General features: G+C 34.8%; 1 protein-coding gene across 2 annotated transcripts in view; it reads right to left on the bottom strand.

Annotated features, from left to right (window-relative positions):
* Positions 1-1,332: 1,332 nt before the first annotated feature.
* Positions 1,333-27,181, bottom strand: part of HSF2 (heat shock transcription factor 2) — a 36,662-nt gene continuing 10,813 nt past the window's right edge. Inside the window, exons 2-13 of one of the 2 annotated variants that reach the window (XM_029224326.1) lie at positions 22,225-22,333; positions 21,923-22,050; positions 20,944-21,068; positions 18,681-18,756; positions 15,334-15,395; positions 14,350-14,437; positions 12,675-12,823; positions 12,015-12,254; positions 11,251-11,356; positions 5,598-5,651; positions 2,788-2,869; positions 1,333-2,353 (exon numbers count right to left, since the gene is read on the bottom strand). In XM_029224326.1, coding sequence (XP_029080159.1) covers positions 2,061-2,353; positions 2,788-2,869; positions 5,598-5,651; positions 11,251-11,356; positions 12,015-12,254; positions 12,675-12,823; positions 14,350-14,437; positions 15,334-15,395; positions 18,681-18,756; positions 20,944-21,068; positions 21,923-22,050; positions 22,225-22,333 — 1,512 coding nt within the window. In that variant the 3' untranslated portion in view covers positions 1,333-2,060. The remainder of the gene's footprint in view (positions 2,354-2,787; positions 2,870-5,597; positions 5,652-11,250; positions 11,357-12,014; positions 12,255-12,674; positions 12,824-14,349; positions 14,438-15,333; positions 15,396-18,680; positions 18,757-20,943; positions 21,069-21,922; positions 22,051-22,224; positions 22,334-27,181) is intronic. The other variant, XM_029224327.1, reaches the window with a different exon arrangement.

Below are 27,181 nucleotides of genomic sequence, written 5' to 3'. Positions count from 1 at the left end.
GTTCTGAACATCACTTTTCCTGATTTATTAGAATTCAATTACATAGCTACCCTGTTTACAAAGGTGGAAATAATCTAACTGCATGATAGGAAATGGTTCAGCAATCAGTTAACAGTCTCTGCCACATACGTTTATACTGTTTTAATCAACTGTGTATTTATAATTGGAGACAAACTTTAATGCTTAGAATCTTAAGGTTACAGAATAAAATTTCAAATTTTGTTGCAGAGAAGCGCAACAATTATATTCAATGTATGACTGTCATGCATAATAAAAGTAGGATAAAATTCTTTGGAGGAAGTGGAATGGATGATGAAGAACATCAAATCACTATGGTATTTAGATTCTTTCCAATACATTTAAAAGCACGTAACAACTATTTTTTAAAATGGCAGTATTTAACACTATCCTAAACTCTTCCCGAATACTTAAGATGAAAAAATTTAAATGTCACCTTAAAAAGTACTAGGAGGTATAAGGTTTTCAAAATTATTTTTTAAATACTTCTAGAGTTATCCCCAAAGGAGAAGAAACTTAATCATATCCCACATTGAGGAAGGGAAGCGAAAAAGAAAAAGGCTCTGAAGCTCTCTTCTCCTCAGTCTCTAAGCTCTTCACATCTTAACAATCTCTAAGAAAGTGATCTCTAAAGCTTACGCAGAAAACTGTTCTGGGTTCTTAAATTAGTTCACCAAGATCCCACTGTCAGAGCCAAGTATTTTAGGATCTGCTAAGGAAGGGTTTCTTACCCCTCTGTGCTACGCTTTATTTGAAATTTTACATCACAGTAAGAGAGTTCCAAGATACTGAGACTATAACCAACAGGAAGGCCATCTTGGCAATTGCTCATCCAACTGCCCTAGAAAATATTCAGATACTAGCTCACTGCTTTCAGTCCTCTGCTTGAAGGTACAATTCTTCAAGTGATAGTGCCCTGGCCTTGCATTAAGTCTAATTCTTCTGAGCAAGTGCTGCAAAGGAAAGAAGTGATTTAACTTTCTCTTATCTTCTCTCAGGGCAAAAATTATAGGCCCTTAGCATCCAGTGATAATGTTCTTACCTAATTTGGGACAACTGGAAGCATACTTTTCTCAGTTCTTTATTAGCAACATAGAAAGCAAGCCAGCATAATTTTTAAATTTGGAGGCATTAAATTTCTTCCTTGTTGCAATACACAGTCTATCTTCTGAGATGAGGCACAAAGATCTTAGTATGACTCATATTAAGAATAATGGACAACAGACAAAGTTTACAGTTTAAGTCTACTTCCTATGAAAAGGAAAAACTGTCACATGGATGTCACCTCCAAAGAAGACACATAACAGACACTAGTACGCAACATTCATTATATTTATTTTACTAAATATTATGCTTCAAAAAAACACAAACAAACCAGAAAACTTTTACTTAAAACTAGTCCAGCGAGGTGGATGGGCTGACGGCACCCACCCCCCTTCTATGTACACGGAGCTGCGACTGCCTCAGACAGCAAGCACTCAAGTACACGTTGCCTTTCCTGTTGGACATGAATGAGCTTCTCTGAACCAAGAGAGACAAATGAAGTTTTACAAGATACAGGCACTTTATGTTCCCAGTTTTATAAAGAAGTCAAGTGAAAAATACTTAATAAAAGCAACTGGAACAGAGAAAGCTTTAGGAGTTCTACCATTAGTTATAGTGACTTACACTCAATGCAAACAAGACAGCATCAACAAGTAAAACAAAGAAACAAAAAGTTTAACTGGGGTTAATGAACATACATGTAAAAAACAAATCCAATTTGCTGTAATTGGAGAAAAATGGCCATTTGAATCCAACTTAAAGATATGCCAATACTGTGATTTAACGCATCAAATCTTATGTACCTACGTAGCTGGGTAACATCTGAAAGCTTTGCAAGAGTGTGTGGTTAGTGAGAAAAGCAAAAGGTGCTTTTGATTCCACAGTATCTGATTAAACGAAACAAAGCAATTTACAAAAAAAAGTACCAAATGATACTTTAAAATAAATAGTTCATCATTTTGATGAATATATACACGTAGAGTCCACTTCTTGGGGATTTAGCTATCTAAAAGTGGCATATCACTATCCAGAGGTGCAGGAGCAAGTTCACATAAATAAAACAGTGTGGCTTCACTAGCTTCAGCTTCAGTCAATGGCTCCAGGCGAACAAGCTTACTTTGGGTTGGTTCTGGGTCCAAGCTGCTGTCCAGAAGCTCATCAACTTCTATGGGTTTATCTACAGAGGACATAACTTCTGATGATGCTGTACTCCCCTGTTCAACAGTAGAAGCAGGGTTCCCATCGAGGAATGCAAGAAGTGGAAAGGCAGTGTACTGTATAAGCTGCTTATCTATAACAAAGATAAGAAGACTGATCTTTTATCACCAGCTTATATAGAGTTCAAGCTATATGATGGAAAAAACAGAAGCAGATGTGCATATGTGCAATCATTACCCTTATATAGCCAAACAAGAAATATCACACTTTGTGTCAGTAAATTTAAAAATGTACAAGTCAGAAAATGTATACTTTTATTCAACAATTAAGAACTGAGGGTTCTTTCAGTTCTCCTGAAGTTAAATAGGGGGGGAAAAATGACAATCTTTAAGAACTATTACTACACCAATTCAATGTCCTTTATATGCTGGAACCTTGATACGTTATGCATAGAACTGAGACTAATACAAATCTGTGTTCAATTGTTAAGCATGGCAAAACCTTCCTTGGCCCAGTTTCTACACAGAAATCTTTATTTAAAAAAACTAATACTACATTTATACCTACCTGTTTTGGGTTTAGATTTTCTTCCCTCTTCTGAAACTGGCTGAACTACATTGCTCTTGGTTTCTAATCCTTTATTCTCGGACTAAAAGAGAAAAAATAATATAAAAATACTTGTCTCATATTTTATATGTTCCTGAAAAATAGCAAAAAATTAAAAACTGGTAAAATATAAGAATATTGGTATGTTCTCTGAAATATATGGGAAAGGGGAGCATCAGGAAAGATGAACTAGGGAGAGAAAGAGATTTGAGTAGAGGTAATGAAACTGCCTAAGAAAACTACTGCTGTCATCAGGTGGATGAAACAAAGAACCTGAACTAGGATGACACTAAGTACAAAAAGGAGGGAGCATTTCAGCAGTAGAACAGACAGAATTTGACAAGAGTAGAAGATGGTAATGAATCAAAGATGGCTAATTTCTAATTGCTAATGAAGAGATAATTCTTTAAACAATTAAATTCATTTTAAACAGCTTTGATTTAAAACGTATTACACATTTCTTTTCACTGACAAACAGAATATTTAGCATAAGTGAACACGTTTACAGTAGCTCAGGATAACATCCTTCAAACTATTTATCCCTATATTTGGAAGCCTCAAAGTTGAGGTGGTGTTTCTTCATTTCCTTTTTGGCTCTTTCAATTCTTTTCTGTCATTTAAATTGCTTCTTTCAACCACTGTCTTCTCTCCTTACATCTGATTGTAAGGGGATTAATCTTTAAATGTTAAGTTCTTCAGTGTTCTTTTCAACGATGTTCAAACTGAGGTGCTGAGGTTCACAATTTTTCCTGAATAGCTGTAAGTCCCGGATATCTGCACACTTGTAAACTATATATGATGTAACAAACATACTAATTCCTATAATTTCCCTGATATTCATCACAAAATTAAGCAGTACAAGTTTCCAGGCTTCATAGATAATGACTCCAAGACATAATAAAAACTACTTAAACTTCCACCAAAATTTACATTAAAATATTTCTCATTTAGCATTCACAATAAATAAACATTAATGAAATAATACCTTCTGTATTTTTCTACTTCCTAAAATAGGTATTTTCCAAGGATGCCACTCTTGTTATTCTAAATGCATATTAGAACCAGGATGACAAATGGGTTTCATCTCCCATACAAACTGTTGCTTATTAGTAGTGACCACTTAGACTGCTACAGTGAGGAGTATAAGGCATCCTGACTCATTAGTAAAGAGTGCTGTAATACATGTCACATAATACCTGTCATGAGCAAGGGAATGACAGCTGATGTGTCAATTATTAAAAACAATCTAGATTCTAAAACTATGATAAAAAGAATCACTCTCAATTTTAATTTTTCTATAGTACTATAGAGCAATATGTAAACTTGCTGTTTAACTGCTATTTCTAAAAGCTTCTGGGAACAGGAGATGATTCAAGAATAGAGAACGACTCAATGTCTAACAATAAACAAACAGTACAGCACATTCACTAAATGAATGCATGATATGGGTTCATTCAACTTAAGGTCTCACATTCAATAATATATTTACTGAAACACAGTACTGACGTGGTCCACAGATTCTTATAATATAAACCTAGCCAAACTATAGTCCAAATGCCAAATTCAGCATCCTGACTTTACTGAAAGTAAAGTTTTACAGAAGCACAGCCATACTCATTCTTTTATGTATTGTCTACGGCTGCTTTTGCACTACAAATTGCAGTTGACTAGTTGTGACAGAGAACACCTGGCTTCATGCAAAACCAAAAATATTTAGTCTTCACAGAAAAAGTATGACAACCCCTGATATAAATCATCCAAATACTGAATGTATAATCAACCTTCTAGTTCAAAAATTCACAAATTCCTTCAACTTTAAGTTACCCAGGCTATAACTTTGAAAATGTAGAAAATGTGGTCAGGCCATCCTCACACATGACAATGGTCAGAAAAATTCCACCTCCCCACTCTAATACCTCATATTTATTTAATATGTGTTCATTTTTTACTATAAAGAACACGAATAAAAATTTTGATTCCACTAATCTAGAATTTGTACACATTTCAGGGGACCTGATTTACCTTTTTATTCAACGAAAAACAGGGATTACAGAACAATTTGGTATAAATACAAGATAAATGAAGTATATACCTACTCAAGACAATAAGCTATACAACGAAACAGAATGATTTCTAAAGGTCTGCTCTAACAATTTCACACTGTTCTTATTACTCATTAAAAACCAGTTCTAAAGAATTTGTTAACATCTGCTAATCCCAACTGCAGGTACTATACATTTAAGAAAATAAAACAATTACTTAAAAAAAAAAAGTCCAAAATCCATACTTCACTGTTCCAACTCACCTTACCTACAAATAATATAAATCCCTGTGCTTTTACTGTATACTAATGAAGGAACTTATTTTAAAATATGGGTACCCTTAAATTTTCAATAAAAAAATGCTGAGAAGTTTTTTATAGATGGAATAAGAATGTAAAATGAAGACACAGAACATGAAGAAATCATATTCTAATAATTTTTTTCAGTGATACACCTGAATATGCCAAATTTAGTCAGTTTATTTCCCAGCACATTGAGGGCTGATTTCACACTGGTACTTAATAGCACAAGGCACAGAAGAACTGGGCAATGATTCACCCCATAACCAAAAGCTAATTTTTCATCTAGAATTTTATTATCTTGATCACATTTATTAGGTAAGAATATAAAATGCTTTTTGTAACTAGGAGTGATACTGCTCTCTACTTACTAGGACTGTTTTCAAATTCTTACAGCTACGGGTCCTGAGCAACACAAATTAAAACTTACTTTTGTATTATTGATGTAATCTGTGGGATTCATCTGCACAGAACTAGTGAAAAGCTGAAAGACCAAACAAGAAAGATGATAAGTTTAAAAAATATTTTAAAAAAATTAACTGTGTGTTCAAAATTTCTATACAGCCATGTTGGGTGAAAAGATGTAGCTCCTGCACTAGGAAGTTTCCATATAGTAAAGCAAGTTTGGAAGAGAAAAGCGGAAAGAAAAATGAACAAAAGCAGAGCAAGCTAGCCCATGCATTAGCTGTTTTAAGAATTTCTATTCTATAAAGTAGTAGGGTAAATCACTTGAGACAAATAGTGGTTTTCCCCACCTCCCCTCTCCTTCATTTCCTTTATTTTTTCCTCCCTAAAAGCCTCTGGCCTTAAATGGCACCCAGGGCTGAGTCCCTTGCCCTGACAAGAGCCTTCACTGACTACCTGCTAATTATGTGATAAACTTATAGAATCTGCTCTATGACAGTGGTTCCTAAATTACACCTCAAGTAGAGCCCTCTGACCAAATGGCTTAACTCCATGTTGGTTCTTTTCACCTCACCTAGCAAGGGAAGCCATAAATGCAAAGACCACTGCCTACTGCTTACTGCACTCCTCAGACCAGCCACTTGACAAACATAACTTTTGTTTATGTCATAAGCTTCAAAGTCATCCAGTCCACAGGGATTTACTGAGCATCTAAGAAAATGACATCATGAAGAATACAAGATGAAGACACTATTCCTGCTCTCCAGGAGCTTACAATCTAAAAGGCAAAATAAGAATAACATCAAATAGCAACATATGATCAGATACAATCCAGTATTACAATAATAATGGATGGTGCGGCTCAAAAGTACTAAGGAGCTAAGAGAAAGGAAAACAGACACACACACACACCCTGTCCCTCAGATGAAACAAAAAGTCTCGATAAAACTATGTGACATGTAGTTCCTGGAGAACGGTTAGGACTTAGAAAGGAGAGGATGAAGGAGTACACTGTTACAGCATTAGCAACAACAGAGAGGAAGAAATGGTTGTGAGGTAAGTTCTACAAATAAGATGGTAAGTCCAAATAATGCAGAAGTCCTGAGTTGAATAGTAAGTTGTATACATAAGGTTCAAAAGGTACGGCAAGGCCAATGAATGGACAGGACATTCTGTCAGCAATAAGAGACTTGGGAGTGGCCTGAGTAATGAAATATACTGACTAAAGCATTTTAAGAGAATGAGCACACCAAATGGTTTGCAGGATAGAATGAAATGCAGAGACGCTCTTCCACCCTCTCTAAACACTGATTCCTCTCCTTAAAGTTCCACATTCATTGTAGCCCTAAAAATATCCCCAGCTCTTCTTTTCCTTTCATTAACATTTCTTCCTTTCATAACTTTTCCTCCTACTGATCCATGAAGAGGAAGAGACTCAGTTTCTTAAGAGTAGGTAACTATACATCACTGCCAATCTCTACCAGTTCAGCTTGTACTTGCCTCAGAGGCCTGACCAGATTTTGTCCCTACTGAGAGTGGCATCTGAGGAGGACCAGCAGTATAAACTCCTCACTCCTTCTTTGCCTCAATCCCTCTACCCACTGACTCAGGGATACCTTCATGTATTCCCAGCAGACACATGGTCTGAAGTAGGAAAATAGATCATGTATGAGGAGCTGACACAGTTGAATTCTAAGGTCAAGTTTCTCCTACTGATTCCACACTGGGTCACTTGTACTGAACTCTGCAGCAAGAACCCATGAGCTTCTCAGCATACTTATTACTCACACACGTTCGTACCATCTTTGCCATCTCAGAGAATAAGGCAACCTATGGGTAGATTTTTTATTTATGACAATACCCCAAAATTCAAGGATGAAATAAACAATGAAGGTCTTAGATGAGAGGCAACAGTGAAAATATTGGGTTGGCCCAGAAGTTCATTTGGTTTTTCTGTAAGATGGCTCTAGCAGCACTTAGTTGTCTTTAACTTCATTTGAAACAATCTTGCTAGACTGTATTGTGACAGCTGTCATATCAGCGTGCATTTAAAAAAAAAATTAAAATTGGTGAATTCTTATGTAGTCATTTTAATATTGAAGATGGAAGAAAAAAAAGCAACATTTTCAGCATATTATGCTTCACTATTTCAAGAAAGGTAAAAACGCAACTGAAACGCACAAAAAGATTTGTGCAGTGTATGGAGAAGGTGCTGTGACTACTGAACGTGTCAAAGGTAGTTTGCAAAGTTTCGTGCTGGAGATTTCTTGCTGGACGATGCTCCACGGTTGGGTAGACCAGTTGAAGTTGATAGCGATCAAATCGAGACATTAATTAGAACAAGCAACATTACACCACATGGCAGATAGCTGACATATTCAAAATATTCAAATTGAGCATTGAAAGTCACTATGAAGTTTGTTATGTTAATATGTATGTTAATCGCTTAGAAGTTTGGGTTCCACATATGTTAAGTGAAAAAACCTTCTCAAACATATTTCTACATGCGATTCTCTACTTAAATGTAAAGAAAACATTCCTTTTTAAAACAAATTGTGATGAAAAGTGGATACCATACAATAATGAAAAGTGGATACTGTACAATAATGTGGAACAGAAGAGATCATGCGGCAAGTGAAATGAACCACCACCAACCACACCAAAGGCCTGTCTTCATCCAAAGGTGATGTTGTGTATATAGTGGGATTGGGAGTCCTCTGTTATGAGCTCCTTCTGGAAAACCAAATGATTAATTCCAACAAGTACTGCTCCCAATCAGACCAACTGAAAGCAGCACTTGACGAAAAGCATCCAGAATTAGTCAACAGAAACTTCATAATCTTTCCATCAGGATAACGCAAGACTACATGTTTCTTTGATATCCAGGCAAAAACTGTTACAGCTTGGCTGGGAAGTTCGGATTCATCAGCCATATTCCAGATATTGTACCTTCAGGTTTCCATTTACTTCGATCTTTACAGAATTCTCTTAATGGAAAAATATTCAATTCCCTGGAAGACTGTAAAAGGTACCTGGACTAGTTCTTTGCTCAAAAAGATAAAAAGTTTTGGGAAGATGGAATTATGAAGGTGTATGAAAAATGGCAGAAGGTAGTGGAACAAAATGGTGAATACATTGTTCAATAAAGTTCTTGGTGAAAATGAAAAATTGTCTTATTTTTACTTAAAAACCGAAGGCACTTTCTGGCCAACCCAAAAGAAAGTAGGGATGGTTTGTGAATGTTATTTTGGAAAATACACAGGCTTGGTGAACAAGGAGATGAAGAAACCAAGATTACTGTGATTACTATCTTGTGTGGGTAACAGAAGACTGATACCACTACAGAAAATAAAGCTTAAAAAGGTAGCTAGTTTAGAAAATAAACAAAGGTTTGGTGTTAAAAACAAATAATTTAAGGCAAGATCTAACTGATGATCCCAAAGGCATGGAATCAGAATTCAAGCAAAGGTTACTTTAAAAAATATTAAGAGCTGGAGATATACATTTGAGAGCAATCCTACAAGCCAAAATCCCTCCAGAGAGGCAGGATAGAAAAAAGAAGAGAGGTAGGAAAAAACAGGATAAAAGACTGGGTACCTTGGGGAATATCCACAAGTAGAAGACAGCAAGAAAAAGAAAAGCTCTTAGAGGAAACAGAATGGTTAGGGAGATAGGAAGAGAACAAAGAGGTCCAGTGCCTTTAAAATCAACAGGAAAAGTTCTACAGTAGAAAATCAGTAGTGTTAAACAGTAATAGTGTTAATTACTTATAATCCTTACAAAAGCCCTTCACGTCAGGCATCAGCCATATTTAACAGATGGGGAAACTGAGCAAGAGAGGTTAACTTTCCCAAGATTAATAACTTAGCTAGTAAGTAACATGAGCCAAAAATGGAACCCAAATCTGTCTGATTCAAAACAAACCTTCTTCCACTAGCCCAGTGGCCTAATTTGAAGAAAAAAAAAAAAAAGCTGCAGGCTACTTACACTGGATATACCAAGACAGCACAGGCTTTGAGTAAATAAGCAAGGCAATCCAGGGTTTCAAAGGAAATATAGAGTGAAAAAAAAAAGTAACGAATACAGCCACTCATTTCTACAGTTTTGTAGTAAAAGGACTGGAGAAGCAGAATGGTAAATGAGCAGAGCAACACATCAAGGCAGTTGGAAAAGATCAAGGATAGAGAGAGAAAAACAGAGAGGTGGGGGGCAGGTGTACAGACTGGCTTTAAAAAGGAAGTACTTCCTCTAAGAAGAAAGGATATGAGATTCCACAGCTGATGAGAGTATCAGGGCATGGTGAATTATGCTCTGTGAATAGGGAAGTGTTGGCTGGATAAGGTCGTGAGGACAAAAGAACGTGATAACTGTTCCAAAGTTAAATTAAAATGACCTACTTGAAGACTGTGAGGATTTGTAGAGTCAGAATTACAGGATTTTATTTCCTTCTTAGTGATCTAAGGGAGAGATATTCTAAAAGGTCTCTGGATTCAGATTGGGGACAAAGACTGATAGAATCAAGAAGGGCTGTCAAGTTACTGTTAAACAAGTCCAAATAGGTCATTAACATGGATGTTGAATTCAGTTAAGAGAATAACATGGAAAGGAAATCTTCAAAGAAGGTGAAATCCATCCTGTGAGGCACTGATGATTTAGGAAAAATAAGTCATGTGACACTGACAAACTATAGAATCCTCTGATGCAAGAGAAGCTGTATTTTAAGGAAAAAAATGCAAAACAAAGAACAAAAAAACTTTTCAAGTAAAAGAACACAACAGGTGCTTCCCTGGTGGCGCAGTGGTTGAGAGTCCGCCTGCCAATGCAGGGGACATGGGTTCGTGCCCCGGTCCGGGAAGATCCCACATGCTGCGGAGCGGCTGGGCCCGTGAGCCATGGCCGCTGAGCCTGCGCGTCCAGAGCCTGTGCTCCACAACGGGAGAGGTCACAACGGGAGAGGTCACAACAGTGAGAGGCCCGCGTACCGCAAATAAAAATAAAATAAAATAAAAAATAACACAACAGAAAATGAAAATAGGGGAAAGAACAAGATTCATCTGGATGAGACCAGGCCACATAGAAAGCTTTAGGTAAGAGAGAGAGGAGTGGTAGGAACAAGAGAAAAGAGAGCAAGGTTAGTACCAGAAATGGTAGACAAGGATTCAAAGTCCAGACAACATAGGAATCAAGTTCATATAGGTGGTGGTGAGGACTGGAATAGGGGAATCTTAGGACTCAATCCAAAAAAATTTTAAATATAATAACATATAATACATTTGACTGAAAAACATTAATTCCCAAAGTATTAAGAAGTGCCTCCATGCTGTTTCCTGGCTAATTATTTATACTATTTGCACTGATTTCTATTCAGTGACAATTTACTCTAGAGCAAAACATAACACAGCAACAAGTCCAGACAAGACCTGGATTTAATAGTACTGTTGAACAGAGTTGATATGTTGTTACACAGGGATTAACTGAACTTCTACTCAGAGACAAATAGTGATCTCCCTCCTTCACTTTCCTGAACCCATCTGTTCATTCTAATAAACAAAACCATTCATTAAAAAAAATAAACTGCAAAAACAGTGTAGAATTCAAGAATATGATGCACTGATTTATAAATACTATACATAAATACACAAACTGCCGGTACAACAAAGAATATTCAAAGTACCTACATCGACCAGGAGATCTGGGTCTATGCTAAACTGTCTTCCTGACAGCATAGCTTGGAAGTCCTCTAAACTGCAATCAATACTGTCAAGATAATCCAACAGCTCAACCCTAAGGAAAAAAGATTTTAAAAAAATCAAATATTAGGTTTCCTTGCTTTTATGTTTAAAATCACACTGCAGTCTAGCTAGGCAAAATATTCCTAGCAATTGTTGAATCCTTACCAATTCTTAACCTTAAGAGATCCTATTCACTATTTAGGATTCAAAAAAACTTGGTTAATTGAGAACCCACAGCCTTTATACAAAACTTTAGTATTTAAAGAAAAAAGGTTCTGCAATAACCCAGTCTGATTTATCTTTTTCCTCTATACTATAAATTATAAAATGTTTAACCTCTTACTACTGGTTATATTGCTACTAACTTCTAGTTTTCTTTTGCTATAAAATAAGTTCCTTCATAGAGATTGTATTATTCCACAGTCCTGATAAAAACACAAATACACACAATCATACACACTTTTTTAAGACATTCAAAACCAAGTATTTCATTACAGAAATCTGAGGAATTGACAAGAAGATCCCAAGACTGCTCTTGGGATAATTAAATCTTTCTCAAAATACCATCTGCAGAGCTCAGCACTAGCCAGAACAGAAAGGTTGACTACATAGGTTCATAACCTGAAAGGAAAATCATTCAAAGAGAAAAAGAACATGTGAAGTAAACAAAGAAAGCAAATAAACTTAGACAACCTTTAGATGATACTCACTTTCCCAAAAGATTGATGTTATCATTTAAAATGGAATCCATCATGGTCACAGGATCTTCTGTGGTCAGACTAGATGAGCCATTTAGCTGGACGGCACTAGACATGAGAGGGCTGGTGCCATCACTGCCTGAACTTAAGGATTCTCTGGCTGGTTCACTCTGATCTCCACTCTGAATGACAGGTGCATATTCATCTTCATTGTCATCTTCAACAATGACAATATCAGGGTACTGGCTACAGCTAGATCAGCAATATGAGAAATAACCAATTACATTCTCAGACTAATTCAATAAATTCACCCTATCCAGTCACTCTCCATGGAAACTCTCTCCCCAAACCACCTGTCAAAAGGCTTTTCTTGGGTGTGTAGTTTAATGAAAAATATTGATACTTCATATAATATAAGACCACAAAGAATCAATTAAAGGTCTTTAACTCCAAACTTTAAAAATAAGAATGAATTCTCATTACTTTTTGCTGGGAGTCTTTTCGCTGGAGGGAGGGGGGTTATATGCTTGAATAATTTGGCTTAATTTTTCAGTTCAATAATTAAAATATGAGTCAGATATTAGTTTATCAAAGAATAAAGTAGTTTTAAATTTAGATCTCTGATAAAAAAAGAGTAATATTTTCAAAAATTGTATTTCACAATCTCCTTACTTGGAGGGATCAGATATAACATCCTCATTAGTTTCTGGAATAACTGGGATATTTTCTTCATCTGCATTATCATCAGTAACGTCATAAATAATGATATCATCTGAAATCCGCTCCCTTGGCTTTAAACCTTCAGTCCTACTGTGTGGAACCTAAAAAATCAGGTAGAAAATATATCAAAAAACTGAAATTATTTTGACTACCAAACAACATACCATTTAAAAAATGTTAACTGGGCACTGAGATACGATGGTAAGCAAAACAGATATGTTTTCTGCCCTTATGGGACTTATACACTAAATTGGTATTAGAAGTACCAATTTACAGAGGTATGAGATGTATTATCTGCATGCTACTTAACTATTTCTTTTACTGTAAGGGACCTTAAAGATGACATGCCTCAGAATGTTTCCATGAAAAGATCTTCAAATTTTAAAGATTTTTTATACCCAAAGAGTAAAAAAGTCTTAGGACTTCATTAGAAATCTCGAACATAACCAGATGGCCACTGGGCTGATGGGGATTATTTCATCTCAAGCTACTCTGTTTGACACCATGTTTTATTCTTACTCATTAAATGGTTTCTTTAAAAGGGGGAAAAAAACACTTCAACTATTCCACAGCTAAATGTCAGTCTGGCATTTTAGCAATTATTATTTTTTTTAATTCAGCTACAGCTATATTCAGGCCATGGATACACTAATAAAAAAACATTCAATTCTCCAAAGCAAACTAAAGTCATTATTATAATAGAAAATTCTATCAATTTCAACTCTAGATAATATAGAGGCAAAAGATGCAAATCAAGTTAAATTAAGAAATCTTCACCCATTTACATGAGTCTTCAATCCTAAAAACAGGTATGCTTGATAATTTAAACAGTGGGAAGAGGAACCAGATGTCAGGTTAACTCTGACTTGCCTGAGAACAAAAATCTCAATACTTTAATAATAAATCTAAAGCAGTATTTAGAATTCTAAGATTTGAAAGTAACAATGATAATCAGATATTAAAAGAAGTCTGGACTCAACTAATTGCCACTGGGTATAAGTTTGACAATTTACCCAGAGAGCTTGTGAAAAAATGAAGGTAAACAAAAATATTTTTTGAAATTGCTACAGTAAAAGAGTCTAGGTCTGTACACATTTATAATAAAAGTTGGAAACAACTTAAAATAACCAATGGACAAGTGCATAATTACATTATCATAACAATTAATCTCATATAGTAGTTAAGATCAACTAAATCTCTATGTTTAATAAATCTCAAAAGCAAGACCAAGTGAAAGAGGCCACACTGCAAAATGATATGTACAAAATAATATCATTTATATAAAGCTTAGACATATGCAAAATAATACCAAATATTGTTTATGGATTCACACATCAAACGGCCATGGGAATGACACATACTACTTCAAGATAGTGATTTATCTCTGGGTGACAGGGGAGACTGGAGAGGGAGAGAAAAATGAACTTGGGAACAGGTAACTGAGACAACTGTATTTGTAATAGTTTATCTCTTAAAATAATCTAGAGCAAATGATAAAAAATGTCATGATTTAAAAGCTGGAGGATGAACAGTTAATTATTCACTAAACTTTTTCAAATGCATGACATACTGCTGTAATAAAATTTAGTTTGAGGTAATAAATATAAAACAGAATTTAAAAAATTACTTTATGATGGTGATTATCAGCTGGTTCTTTCACTATGTGCTGAAACAAATTCTTCTTTTGAGCTCCATTAGTGTTTAGAAGTAGAGGTCTGAAAATCAGAAGATATACATGAAGTTCAGTGAGCAAACATACATGGAGTTTAAATTGCTTCTAATAATTTAGCCACATATAAACACACTCATTTTAATAATGAATAAAAAATTTCAGTACACAAGAAACTCTTAAAAACGATTACCTCTTTGGAGGGGTATGGGGGATAGTGTATCCACGGCTTTTACTTCTCCATTCTTCTGTGTTATCTTTGTTATAATAAACACTATAAATTACTCTCCCCAAATATACTTCATTGCTGACTGAACTACATAACTCTTTATGGTTCTTACATAGTAAAAAGTAGGTAATATCACAAAGACTCAGTGGAAGTAGAGTTAATTCTACAGCATAAGCTGTAAGTATAACCAAGCTCTGCTAAAATCCTTTGCCTTACAAGATAATTTTTCTCCTTCTACCTATTCCTTTGTCCACTGTTTTCCTTATGTTTTAATTGTGACAAAGGTAGTTACTGACATTTATGGGTATCACAACCCATGGTCAATGTACAGGTTTTTAAAGACCCTTGTGAGTAGATTAAACATGAGATATCAAGTAAAAACTTCTTATGCTTTTTTCAGCATGTATCCTCTCTTTAAGAGTTTCTCTCACTGAGGACTAATGCTACAATAATTTGCTAATGTGAATGAAAGATGAACTCTTTATAAACCGTATGTATGTAAAACGACCATTTAGGCTATTCTCTCAAAAACAGCAAGATGACAATAGTAGGCAACACCACCACTCTTGAAATGTTAGAAGTATAATTTAACAAGGGAGGACTGTTCATCTGGGACAACACGCATATACTCAGCAAATGCAGACCATTCATGATTAAATTCTAACGTTTGGTTGTCTATAGATAGGTCAAAATGTATTATCATAAAATCTTACCTTTTACGTTTTAAACTCACAAGTTGGTTATTCTGAACCAATGTAACAATAAACTGGACAATCTAAAAGGAAAATATAAATAAGAAATATTCCATCATAGATTCTTAATTCTTTAGTCTATATTACAAGTCTTATAAAATTAATGCAGGTACTGTATGTCCTCTATTCTAAGTCACATAGTTTCTCACATATTAACATTTTAAATTTGGATGCATCTTACAATGATATTTAAAGAAATGTACCAGCATCCAGGCAGAAGAACAACCTGTGATAAAGTTGCTGCTACCTAAGATATAGAGGTACCTAGGACATCCATCTACCCATATATCTATCTATATATCTAGCTTCCTACCCACCCATCCACCTATTTATCTATCAAATATTCAGTTCAATTATTTGTCTTGATGATAAGTACCAAGCATGCCTGGATACAGATCCCTATTTTTACTTAAAATTCTTTCAAGAAGATTATGACGCAGAAAATAAAACTGATGTTTGACAGATATTTTTCTTATACCAGGTAATACAATTAGAGGCAAAAGAAACTGCCAACTCTCTCAGAATAGATCTTACTATTTTCAAGTTAGAAAAAGTTTATTGGCTAACTCTAGAAAAATTATTATTGAGACACTGAACATCTGTCAAAGCTTCCTGATGACAATCACGGGAAGCTGATTTAATCTTCAGAGTCTGATTAAATTTAGAAAAAGACTATTAAACAGATCAAGACATGCAAACAATACTTCATATTTTATGATAGTGTTTCTTAAAGTGTGGTCCATGGACCAGCAGCACTGGCCTAGGAGCTTTTTAAACATGCAAATTCTCTGCCTCACTCCAGAATTGCTGAATCTTAAATTCTGAGGATGAGGTCTAGCAACATGTGTTGTTTAGCAAGACCTCCAGGTGATACTGATATGAATGTGAGAACTGGTTTAGGGTATGTCTTGAAATTATACTGCCTAAAGGAGTTAAAAGAGTAAACTATTAAAAGCAGTATAGGGGCTTCCCTGGTGGCGCAGTGATTAAGAATACGCCTGCCAATGCAGGGGACACGGGTTTGAGCCCTGGTCCAGGAAGATCCCACATGCCACGGAGCAACAAAGCCCGTGCGCTGCAACTACCAAGCCTGCGTTTTAGAGCCCACAAGCCACAACTACTGAGCCCACATGCCACAGTTACTGAAGCCTGCGCGCCTAGAGCCCGTGCTCCACAACAAGAGAAGCCACCGCAATGAGAAGCCACGCAATGAGAGTGGCCCCCGCTCGCCACAACTAGAGAAAGCCCGCGTGCAGCAATGAAGACCCAAGGCAGCCAAAGATATATAAATATTTTTTTAAAAAATTTATTTTAAAAAAAAGCAGCAGTATATCACTGAGATGTTATGAATAAAGGCCAAGTGACTGATGACTATTTAGACTCTGCAGAAGAGTTCCTTGTACAAGCTTTATGAAATATAATTACACAATTAAAATAGAGAATTGTCCATTGAAAATACACACCGTATAGCTTTAATTTTGTACATTCTCCCCCAAACGAGGCTACTAAATGGTTTGCCTTACAATCAGTATTAACTTTGCCATGGAAAAAAATATAGACATTTTAGTCGAAGAGTTAGACAGCATTAGAGTCTATGAAAAGGAGGTTAGCCACTAAATTGCTTATTCAAAAGAAAATGCTGACAGCTGATGAAAAGACAACATTTAACCTTAAAGATATCTATGAAATAGTCCAATTACTTTTGTTAATTTATAAAAAAGTGTTAGGGAAAATTCTTAAAACATTAGTTGGCTGAATTTACAAGAACATGAATCTCTGGCTAAATTTCTCCTGAAATTTGCTGTGTATTTCAGTTCTCTTCTGACACTTTGGCATTATGTTGTAGAGTTCGTTTCCTGAAGGAGAAGATGAGGCATTTAACATTTACATCATTGGACTTCTTTAGCTGACAAGTTCTATAACAGACACCTCCCATATATTATTCCAATTAATCCAAGGCCAAACAGTAAATGGCAGAATTAGAAACAAATTCCAGGAATAGAGAAAAAATTATCACCTGTCATCATGCATTATGTAAACTCCCTAACCCCACTAAAACACATAGATTCAAACTCAAATTTGAGCAGAAAGAATGTTAGATTTCATGAAAAACTGAAATGTTAAGTAAGTATTTTATCAACTATCCTTGCTTTCAAAAAAAAAACCCAACAAATTATGGAGTATTGTGAGTTGATATTTAACCAAAACATTGTTTTCTGAAAAAGATTAACAGATTTTAAAAATAAAGCACAGGTTAAGGTACACCTATCATTTAAAATCAGGTATTCTTAAACAGGGTTTCAAGTTGGAATCAAATATGAAAGTTTTAAAAATACATGTACTTGGACTAAACACTTAAAGTTGAATCCTACATTCAACCTTCACTTGCATACTTATTTTTAAAAATCAGTATACCTATTTTGACTATGGGCCAAAGGCTACAGCTACCATTCATCTCTGTGTTCTAAGCCTGCTCCACTACACCCATATCCTTTCAGTCATAACACTATTTTTAGCTAACGGCCTCTGACTAGGAACAAACTGAAGCTCTCCCACCCTCCCTCCCCTGATAAAACCTGTTGCTTAAACTTAGTCCAGTTTACTCATGAGCAAAAAATAGCTGCCTTAATTACTTTTACGTTTCACCTCTTATTAACATATGAAAACTGATATGAGAAGATTAAATCACAAGGACACAATTGCAGCAGAGAGATTTTCTGTTCCCCCAGTAATTTTCAGCTCATATACTAAAATCTAGGATTTATTTTACAACACTACATTAACTGCTTTTCTGCACATACTAATAGTGGCATACACTTATAACTCATTTTTTGAACACATAATTTGATCGACTGATTTGAAAATATTAGTCATTTATCTTCCAAGGCCATATCTATGCCTTTTAGAATAAAAAATAGTAAGACAAAAAACAAAAAAAAATCCCACACAGTAAAGCTATGTCTTTTACATAAAATGTTAAGAAATTGGTAGTATATTGATTATACTCCTAAGAATTAAGTATAATAAAGTTGTTATATCAGGCAAAAAAATTTTACTAAAAGCTAATGAAACATTATCTGGAAGTATGGAATGACTACATTTAGCTAATAAGAATTTTTTTTTATTACAAAGAATATGTAACACTTGGCTTAATTTGTTTGATTTCATAGTTTTACTTCTGTGTACCCAATACATAAGAAACTAAGATCAATCACTGACTACTCAATAGAGATTTCTGCGGGGGGGGGGGGTCACAAATGGTACTCATTAAACAAATGCAGATTACAGTCACAGAGAAAAAAGCTTACCTTTCGAATAACTTGTTGCTGTTGTGCATGTTTTGCTCGTAATTCTGACACCTCCTTCCAAAGGGATTCATTCTCACTATGTTATCATTTATGAAAAATAAAAATAAAAAAATTCAGTCAGATAAGCCAGACCTCAATATCTTTAATTAAGAACACCAGACTTGAACTAGTTTTTACTATATATTTTTATGAGACTAGGAAAACTTTGGTTCAATTACACAGAATGGCAACTAACCTTGACACAACTCCAGAATCCTTCCTTCATAACTGTAGTATCTTCTACTCATGGCAATGTATGCACGAAAACTTAAGATTTATGCTTACATCCATACATAGTAGGCCATTTACTCCTCTGACAATCTGCTTCATTACTTCCTGTTTAAAAAATAAGCTAACTTTTCAACTATGGCTACCATGTGAATTCAGGACTTGTGCTTAGGAAACAATTCTTAAAGGGGAAATGACATTTACCCAACACTTGCTATGCCAGGCACTATTCTAAACATTTTATGTGTATTACTTAAACTTCTCTAAAATCTGTCAAGAAAGGAATTATCTCTATTTTATAGATGAGGAGACTGAGACTCAGAGAATTGAGAAGACTTACCCAAGATCACACAGACAATTTGTTAAGTATTGATGTCGAGCTGAAGTCTATAAGACTCTAAAACTGTCTAAAGATCTGTCTCAAACACAAGCATATAAATGTTTGGTTTTTTTAAAGCATATTAAAAGATGTGTTTTTTTAAAAGCATACCTAAATACATGACAAACCAATTATATGCCCAGCAGTAATAGTTTTTTTTCTTCATTCACCATCTTCCATTGAAATTGCAGTTATTAAATGTTAGCAGCAGTGATAATTTTGAGAAGGCCTGAAAGATTAATTCCTCTATTAAATGCTCTAATTTTTGCTCTTTTGTTAATTTACACAAAAGCCATCTTCCTCAATCCAAACTATTACAAAAGGGACTGAATTTAAATATAGAGGGCACAGAAAATAAGATTTTGATACTTACTGAATAACTACTGTACTTTTTCTGACTCAGAAATATAAAGATACCGTCATCTGCCTACTAAAGATAAGTAGGAGAATGGTTACCACTAAGACTTACAAGATGAATTTGAGATCCCACTCCTTAAAAGCTAAATCTGAGATTCAAGGAACTGGGTCAAAGGGCACTTCAACAGACACAAGATACATAGAGTAAACCAACATAAGTGCTTAAATAAAACATGCAAAACTAGCAAGCTTCAAATTAAGGCTTACTAAAAAAGGGAATCAAAGTCCAAGGTTACTCTCAATGAAGATACTTGAGTTAAGAATAGCTAAACTAACGTCCCACAATTGAAATGGGACAGACAATACATAAAATAAATACTCTTAAGACCTTGGCGCCTATTTACTATAAGAGAATTCCAACTACTTACTAAGAAGAGAAATATAGGTCTACTCTATACACAAGTTGTTACTGTGGCATTAGGATAATGGTGCCAAAAATTGTAGCAAAACAAAATACAGCACTTTTCTGTAGATAAAAGGTTTGAATATCACTTTCCCAAGTCTATGTAAAGTAAGTATCAAGTAGGACAAGTCTCTAGTGTCCTTTTTTCCCTATTTTTTGTGTCCTATTTTTTCCTAAAAGATAGGCCACATAGAAAATGTCCTAAGAAACTTCTATAAAAGAAAGGATAGGTAACGTATGCAGTATTTTTTTCTAAGATTTTTTTATGTGGACTAATTTTGAAGTCTTTATTGAATCTGTTACAATATTCCTTCTGTTTTTTTATGTTTTTTGGCTGCGAGGCATGTGGAATCTTAGCTCCCCAACCAAGGATCAAACCCACACCCCTGGCATTGGAAGGTGAAGTCTTAACCACTGGGTCCACTGGGTCCAGAGAAGTCCCTGTAGTATGGCTTGTGGTCCTCATATGTGTGTAAACATATGAAAGTCAACCTAAGTAGAATCATAGTTTCCTACACCAACTTAATGATCTATTATTTCATCAGTAACACTTGTGCATCAAATTGTTTTGACTGACCAGGTTTATATATTCTTTCAACACCATCATGAAAATACAATATTGGGGTAAAGTTTATGGCTACAAATAAAAAATAAAGGGAATCAATACTTAAGAAAAAGGCTTTTGATCTTGGCTTCAACAATGTAATCTAGGTACTTAAAGCACCAACCTCCAAACCTCAACACACACATACACACCAACCCCCATATTAGGATTATATTTGGAAATAATACTTTACCTTTTTAATTCAGAAAGCCTGGACTCAATAGTTTCTTGTTTTATTTGAACCTTCTGAGCACTACTTATAATTTTTGTTAAATCTTCCTGACGAATTTTATTTTCTTCTGGTTTTGCAGATGAAACCTTTCAAAAAGTAAATGTAGGAAATTAAACAAATACTAAACACCATGATTATAATTCAAAACTTCCCTGTTATAAGACGTTTTTGTAGCCTGTTCAGGAAGTGAGATTTAGTTCCAAAAGCCCAGGAAAAGAATAGACTTCATAGCTCAAAGAGAGGATAAGGAATTATCAGTTTATTTATTTATTTTTAATGTGGAAAAGTTTCCATAAGCAGGAGCAACTTAAGGGCTTTTTTTTTTGTTTTCATTTTCTTCTGTCAAATTCCCAGTAATTTCCCCAAGCCTATTTATTATTCATTCCACTTTTAATTAAATTTATGCAGAATAGTTGCACACTAAGACCATGTTCTTTCATGGTCCACTACCCTTTTACCGCCCCCCACCCCACCTTGTGAATTTAGTCAAAATATCTTATTTCAGCAAAACATATCATCCATTCAAAAATGTATTATTTAAATTCCTACTATATATAAGGGACTTATTCTGAGCACTAGATATTCAGCAGTGAACTAAAGAAAAACGCCCTCCAGACAGCTGACTTTCTAGTAGGAACTTATGTTTTTTAAGTTAAATTATAAGGAGTGAGCCATCACCATATAGATGACTCCTTATCCTAAGTCAGAATATAAACATTTCCTTTCCTCTAAAAAGTAAAGACTGAGCCCTCCATACAGTTGAGCGCAGAGGAAAAAAAAAAAATAAAGGGCAAAATAATTAAAGCTTTATTAGTCTAAGTTGTCCCAACAAGAAAACCTGTGTATTTCAGTACCTTCTTAATGTCAACAAATGAAATATGTCTTGGCCAAGTATACTACATGTTAACACCCTAATTAAATCATGTTAACAATAGCTCACCTTCCTTTTAATGTTCTCCAACAAGTCATCCTGGCCTTGTTTGAAGTAAGGATGCTGAAATTCAACAGGACCATCTCGTTCTTGCTTCACAATTCCAGAGTCAATATGTACTACTTTACGAAAACCATCTGAAAAAGATTCAAAATTCAGATTTTGAATAAAATTTTAAATAGACAAAAGTAAAAACTTAAAAAATTAATGGTGCTTCTATGGAATATATTTTCCTTTATCATCCTAATGGTGGAAAAGGTTTAATCAGTGACTGATGACAGTACTCCAATTAAACTGCTATCCATACTCACACATATTCAGTTGCCTTACAAAACTTGCCATGTTATTGTGCTTGAAATATTTGGGAAGAATTTCTTTTGCAAATCTTTGTTCATCCAAAACCAGAAAACTTTGGCCATTCTGAAAAAAATTGAAAACGTCAATTAGTTAAGATCCTCTGAAATTAGGTGATACATATGAACCTCAAAACTTGGCAGTCTTTCCGTGACACCTTCAGACCATTATTTTATTCCTATTAATAGCAGCAAAAACAAACTGCAATTAAGTTACAAATTTCAATTAAGCTCCAAACTGCAATTAAACTTTTTGATGTCAATCTCAAAAGTTTAGGAGTATGTATTAAACCAAAAGCTGCATCAAACTTTATAGTTAAATATTAGAAAGATTTCCATTCTTCTAATCAAAAACTAATAAAATACAGTATGTAGCTAGTATAATTACTTAACAATGTTTTAAAGCCAATGCAATTAAGACAAAAATAAGATAAAATTTGAAAGAAAGTCATATTTTATCAATAAACATAATTATATATTTGTACAATCAACTGAAAAACCACAAGAGAATTCAGTAAGATATCTAGCTACTAATTGACACACTAATAACGAAAGGTCAGAAAGAAAAATTTTTTAAAAATCCCATTTACCATTGCAACAAAAAGAATAAAATACATAGGAATAAACCTACCTAAGGAGACAAAAGACCTGTACTCTGAAAACTGTAAGACATGGATGAAGGAAATCAAAGATGACACAGATGAAAAGATATAACATATTCTTGAATTGGAAGAATCAATATTGTCAAAATGACTATACTACGCAAGGCAATCTACAGATTCAATGCAATCCCTATCAAATTACCAATGGTGTTATTCACAGAACTAGAACAAAAAAAATCTTAAAATCTGTATGGAGACACAAAAGACCCCGAAAAACCAAAGCAATCTTGAGAAAGAAAAAATGAAGCTGGAGGAATCAGGCTCCCTGATTTCAGACTATACTACAAAGCTACAGTCATCAAAATGGTATGGTACTGGCAAAATAACAGAAATATAGATCAATGGGACAGGATAGAAAAGCCCAGAAATAAACCCATGCACCTATGGTCAATTAATCTACAACATAGGAAACAAGACTATACAATACAGGACAGTCTCTTCAATAAATGGTGCTGGGAAAACTGGACAGCTACATGTAAAAAAATGAAATTAGTATACTCTTTAAAACCGTACACAAGAATAAACTCAAAATGGATTAAAGACCTAAATGTAAGACCAGATACTATAAAACTCTTAGAGAAAACATAGGCGAAACACTTGACATAAATCACAATATCTTTTTTAAGCCATCTCCTAGAGTAATGGAAATAAAACCAAAAATAAACAAATGGGACCTAATTAAACTCCTCTGCACAGCAAAGAAAACCACATACAAAACAAAAAGACAAACCAAAGAATGGGAGAAAATATTTGCAAAGATGCGACTGACAAGGGATTAGTCTCCAAAATTTACAAACAGCTCATGCGGCTCAATATCAAAAAAACAAACAACCCAATCAAAAAATGGGCAGATGACCTAAATATAGACATTTCTCTGAAGAAGACACACAGATGGCCAAGTGGCACGAGAAAAGATGCTCTACATCTCTGATTACTAGAGAAAGGCAAATCAAAACTACAATGAGATATCACCTCACACCAGTCAGAATGACGATCATCAAAAAACCTACAAACAATAAATGCTGGAGAGAGTGTGGAGCAAAAGGAAGCCTCCTACACTGTTGGTGGGAATGTAAATTGGTTCACCCACTATGGGAAACAGTATGAAGGTTCCCTAAAAAAACTAAAAATAGAGCTACAATATGATCCAGCAATCCCACTCCTGGGTATATATCCAGAAGAAAACATGGTTTGAAAGGATTACATGCACCCCAATGTTCACTGCAGCACTGTTTACAATAGCCAAGACATGGAAGCAACCTAAATGTCCATCGACAGATGAATGGATAAATAAGATGTGGTACATATATCTAATGGAATATTACTCAGCCATCAAAAAGAATGAAATAACGCCATTTGCAGCAACATGGATGGACCCTGAGATTATTATACTAAGTAAACTAAGACAAATATCATACAATATTGCTTATATGCAAAATCCAAAAAAATATACAAATGAACTTATTTTCAAAACAGAAACAAACTCACAGACTCAGGGAACAAATTTATGGTTCCACGGGGAAGGGTGGGAGGCAAGGGATAGATTGGGATTTGGGGATTGACATGTACAGACTACTATATTTAAAATAGATAACCTACAAGGACCTATTGTATAGCACAGAGAACTATACTCAATATTATGTAACAACCTAAATGGGAAAAGAAATTGAAGAAGAATAGACACACATATAACTGAATCACTTTGCTGTACACCTGAAACTAACCCATGGTTAATCAACTATGCTCCAATATGAAATAAAAATTAAAAAAAAATAAAGTCACTAGTGTATTTCCATATAAAAAATAAACAATTTGAAATTTCCTTCTAAAATAATCAAAATAATATGGTAGTGACATAAAGACAGACCAATCAATGGAACAGAATAGAAAATCCAGGAATGAACCCTCATACATACAGTCCAAGAATTTTTGACAAGGATGCCAAGACAATTGAATGGAGGGACTTCCCTGGTGGTGCAGTGGTTAAGAATCCACCTGCCAATGCAGGGGACATGGGTTCGAGCCCTGGTCCAGAAGATCTCACATGCCGTGGAGCAACTAAGCCCATGTGCCACAACTACTGAGCCTGCACTCTAGAGCCCACGAGCTACAACTACTGAGCCCACGTACCACAACTACCGAAGCCTGCACGCCTAGAGCCCGTGCTCTGCAACGAGAAGCCCGCGCACTGCAACAAAGAGTAGGCCCTGCTCGCCGCAACTAGAGAAAGTCCGCGCGCAGCAACGAAGACCCAACTCAGCCAAAAAAAAAGGCAATTCAACGGAAAAAGAACAGCCTTTTCAACAAACCATGCTGGTAAAACTGGATACTCACATGCAAAAGAATGAAGTTGACTCCTTACCTTATACCATATACAAAAATCAACTCAAAACAGATCAAAAGCTTAAACAGGACAGCTAAAACTATAAAAATCTTAGAAGAAAACACAAGGGGGAGAAGATTCATGACAATGGATTTGGCAAAAATTTCTTGGATAACCAAAAGCACAGGCAACAAAAGCAAAAACAGACAAATGAGGCTACCTCAAACTTTAAAACTTTTGCGTAAAGAACACTATCAAGAGAGTGAAAGGGTAACCCACAAAATCGGAGAAAATATTTGCAAATCATACATCTGATAAGAGGTTAATACCCATAACATACATTAAAAAAACTTCAACTCAACAACGAAAAACAAGCCACCTGATCAGCAAAGGGTAAAGGACTTGAATAGATACTTCTTCCCAAAAAAGATACACAAATGGCCAATAAACACATAAGACGCCTAGCATCACTAATCATTAGGGAAATAAAAAGCAAAACCACAATGAGATATCACTTCACTCATTAAGATGGCTATTAAAAAACAAAAATACAAAAACCCAAAAAATAAGTATTGGTCAGGATGTGGAGAAACTGGAACCCTTTTGCACTGCTGGTGGGAATATAAAATAGTGCAGCTGCTATGGAAAACAGTACAGTGGTTCCTCAAAAAATTAAACACATAATGACTAAATGATCCTAAAATTCTACATATATATCCAAAAGAATTAAAAGCAGGGGCTCAAAAAGATATTTGTACACCGATGTTCATAGTAGCATTATTCACAATAGCCAGAAGATGGAAGCAACCCAAACGTCCACTGACAGATGAATGGATCAACAAAATGTGGTACATACATACAATGGACTATTATTCACCCTTAAAAAGGAAGAACACATGCTACAATGTGGATGAAACTTAAAGACATTATGCTAAGTTAGACTAGTCACAAGAGGACAAATACTGTATGATTCCACTTATATGAGGTATCTAGAATACTCAACTTCATAAAAGACAGAAAGCAGAATGGTTACCAGGGGCTAAGGAGGAGGGGATTGGAAATTACTGTCTAATGAGTATGAAGTTTCAGTTTGGGAATATGAAAAACATTCTGGAGACGGATGGTAGTGACAGCTGCATGACAAGTGAATGTACTTAAGGTCACTGAACTGTACACGTAAAAATGGTTAAAATGGTTAATCTTAAGATATATGTATTTTACAACAAAAACCTAAAACTAAAATGGAATAAAAAACTCCAACAATAGAAAAATATCAAGTATCTAAAAATAAATTTTAAGAATACACAAGGCCTTTAAGAAAATATTAAACTACAGAGAGACAGTGTTGTAAAGATGTCAAGTCTAATTAAGTTAACCAGTACGTTGACTTCTCTCTCAATTAAAAAAAAGGTTTTGGAGACAAGGTGAATAGATGCTAACACAACCAAATATTAGGTACTAAAGTTCATTTCATAAAAATTATGTAACAAATAGGTAAGAAAATACTGAAAACAATGGAGAGAGAGGTGTTAACCCTACCTTACGCAGACAACAGAATTATAGTGTCTACAAGAGTTTGGTACTAAAGAAGGGATACTCAAATAGCTGAATGGACAGACTAGAGAGAACAGAAGCAGAAGCAAATCTATTTGAGAATTTAATAGGTAATAAGGGCAGCATTCAAATCAGGAGGAAAAATCAGGAGGGAAAAGGATTAGTTAATAAACTTTCCATTTGGAAGGAAAAAACAAAAGCTCAATGCTAACTCAATGTTACCTCACTCTTTATAACCAAGCTTTTGAAAGCATCACATAAAAAACCCCAGAAGTCATACAGGTAAAAATTAGTAAATGTATTCACGGAGACTACTAGCTGCCTACTCTATCTTGATTTCTCTTTCTTTTTTATTTTTTAAAACTAAAATTGGGGG

The sequence above is a fragment of the Monodon monoceros genome, unplaced genomic scaffold (genome assembly GCF_005190385.1).
Source record: "Monodon monoceros isolate NGI ecotype Baffin Bay Population unplaced genomic scaffold, NGI_Narwhal_1 Super_Scaffold_15, whole genome shotgun sequence".
In the NCBI taxonomy this organism is placed as follows: domain Eukaryota; kingdom Metazoa; phylum Chordata; class Mammalia; order Artiodactyla; family Monodontidae; genus Monodon; species Monodon monoceros.
The sequence above is the reverse complement of the archived record's forward strand: the minus strand, read 5'-3'. Positions and strand labels throughout refer to the sequence as shown.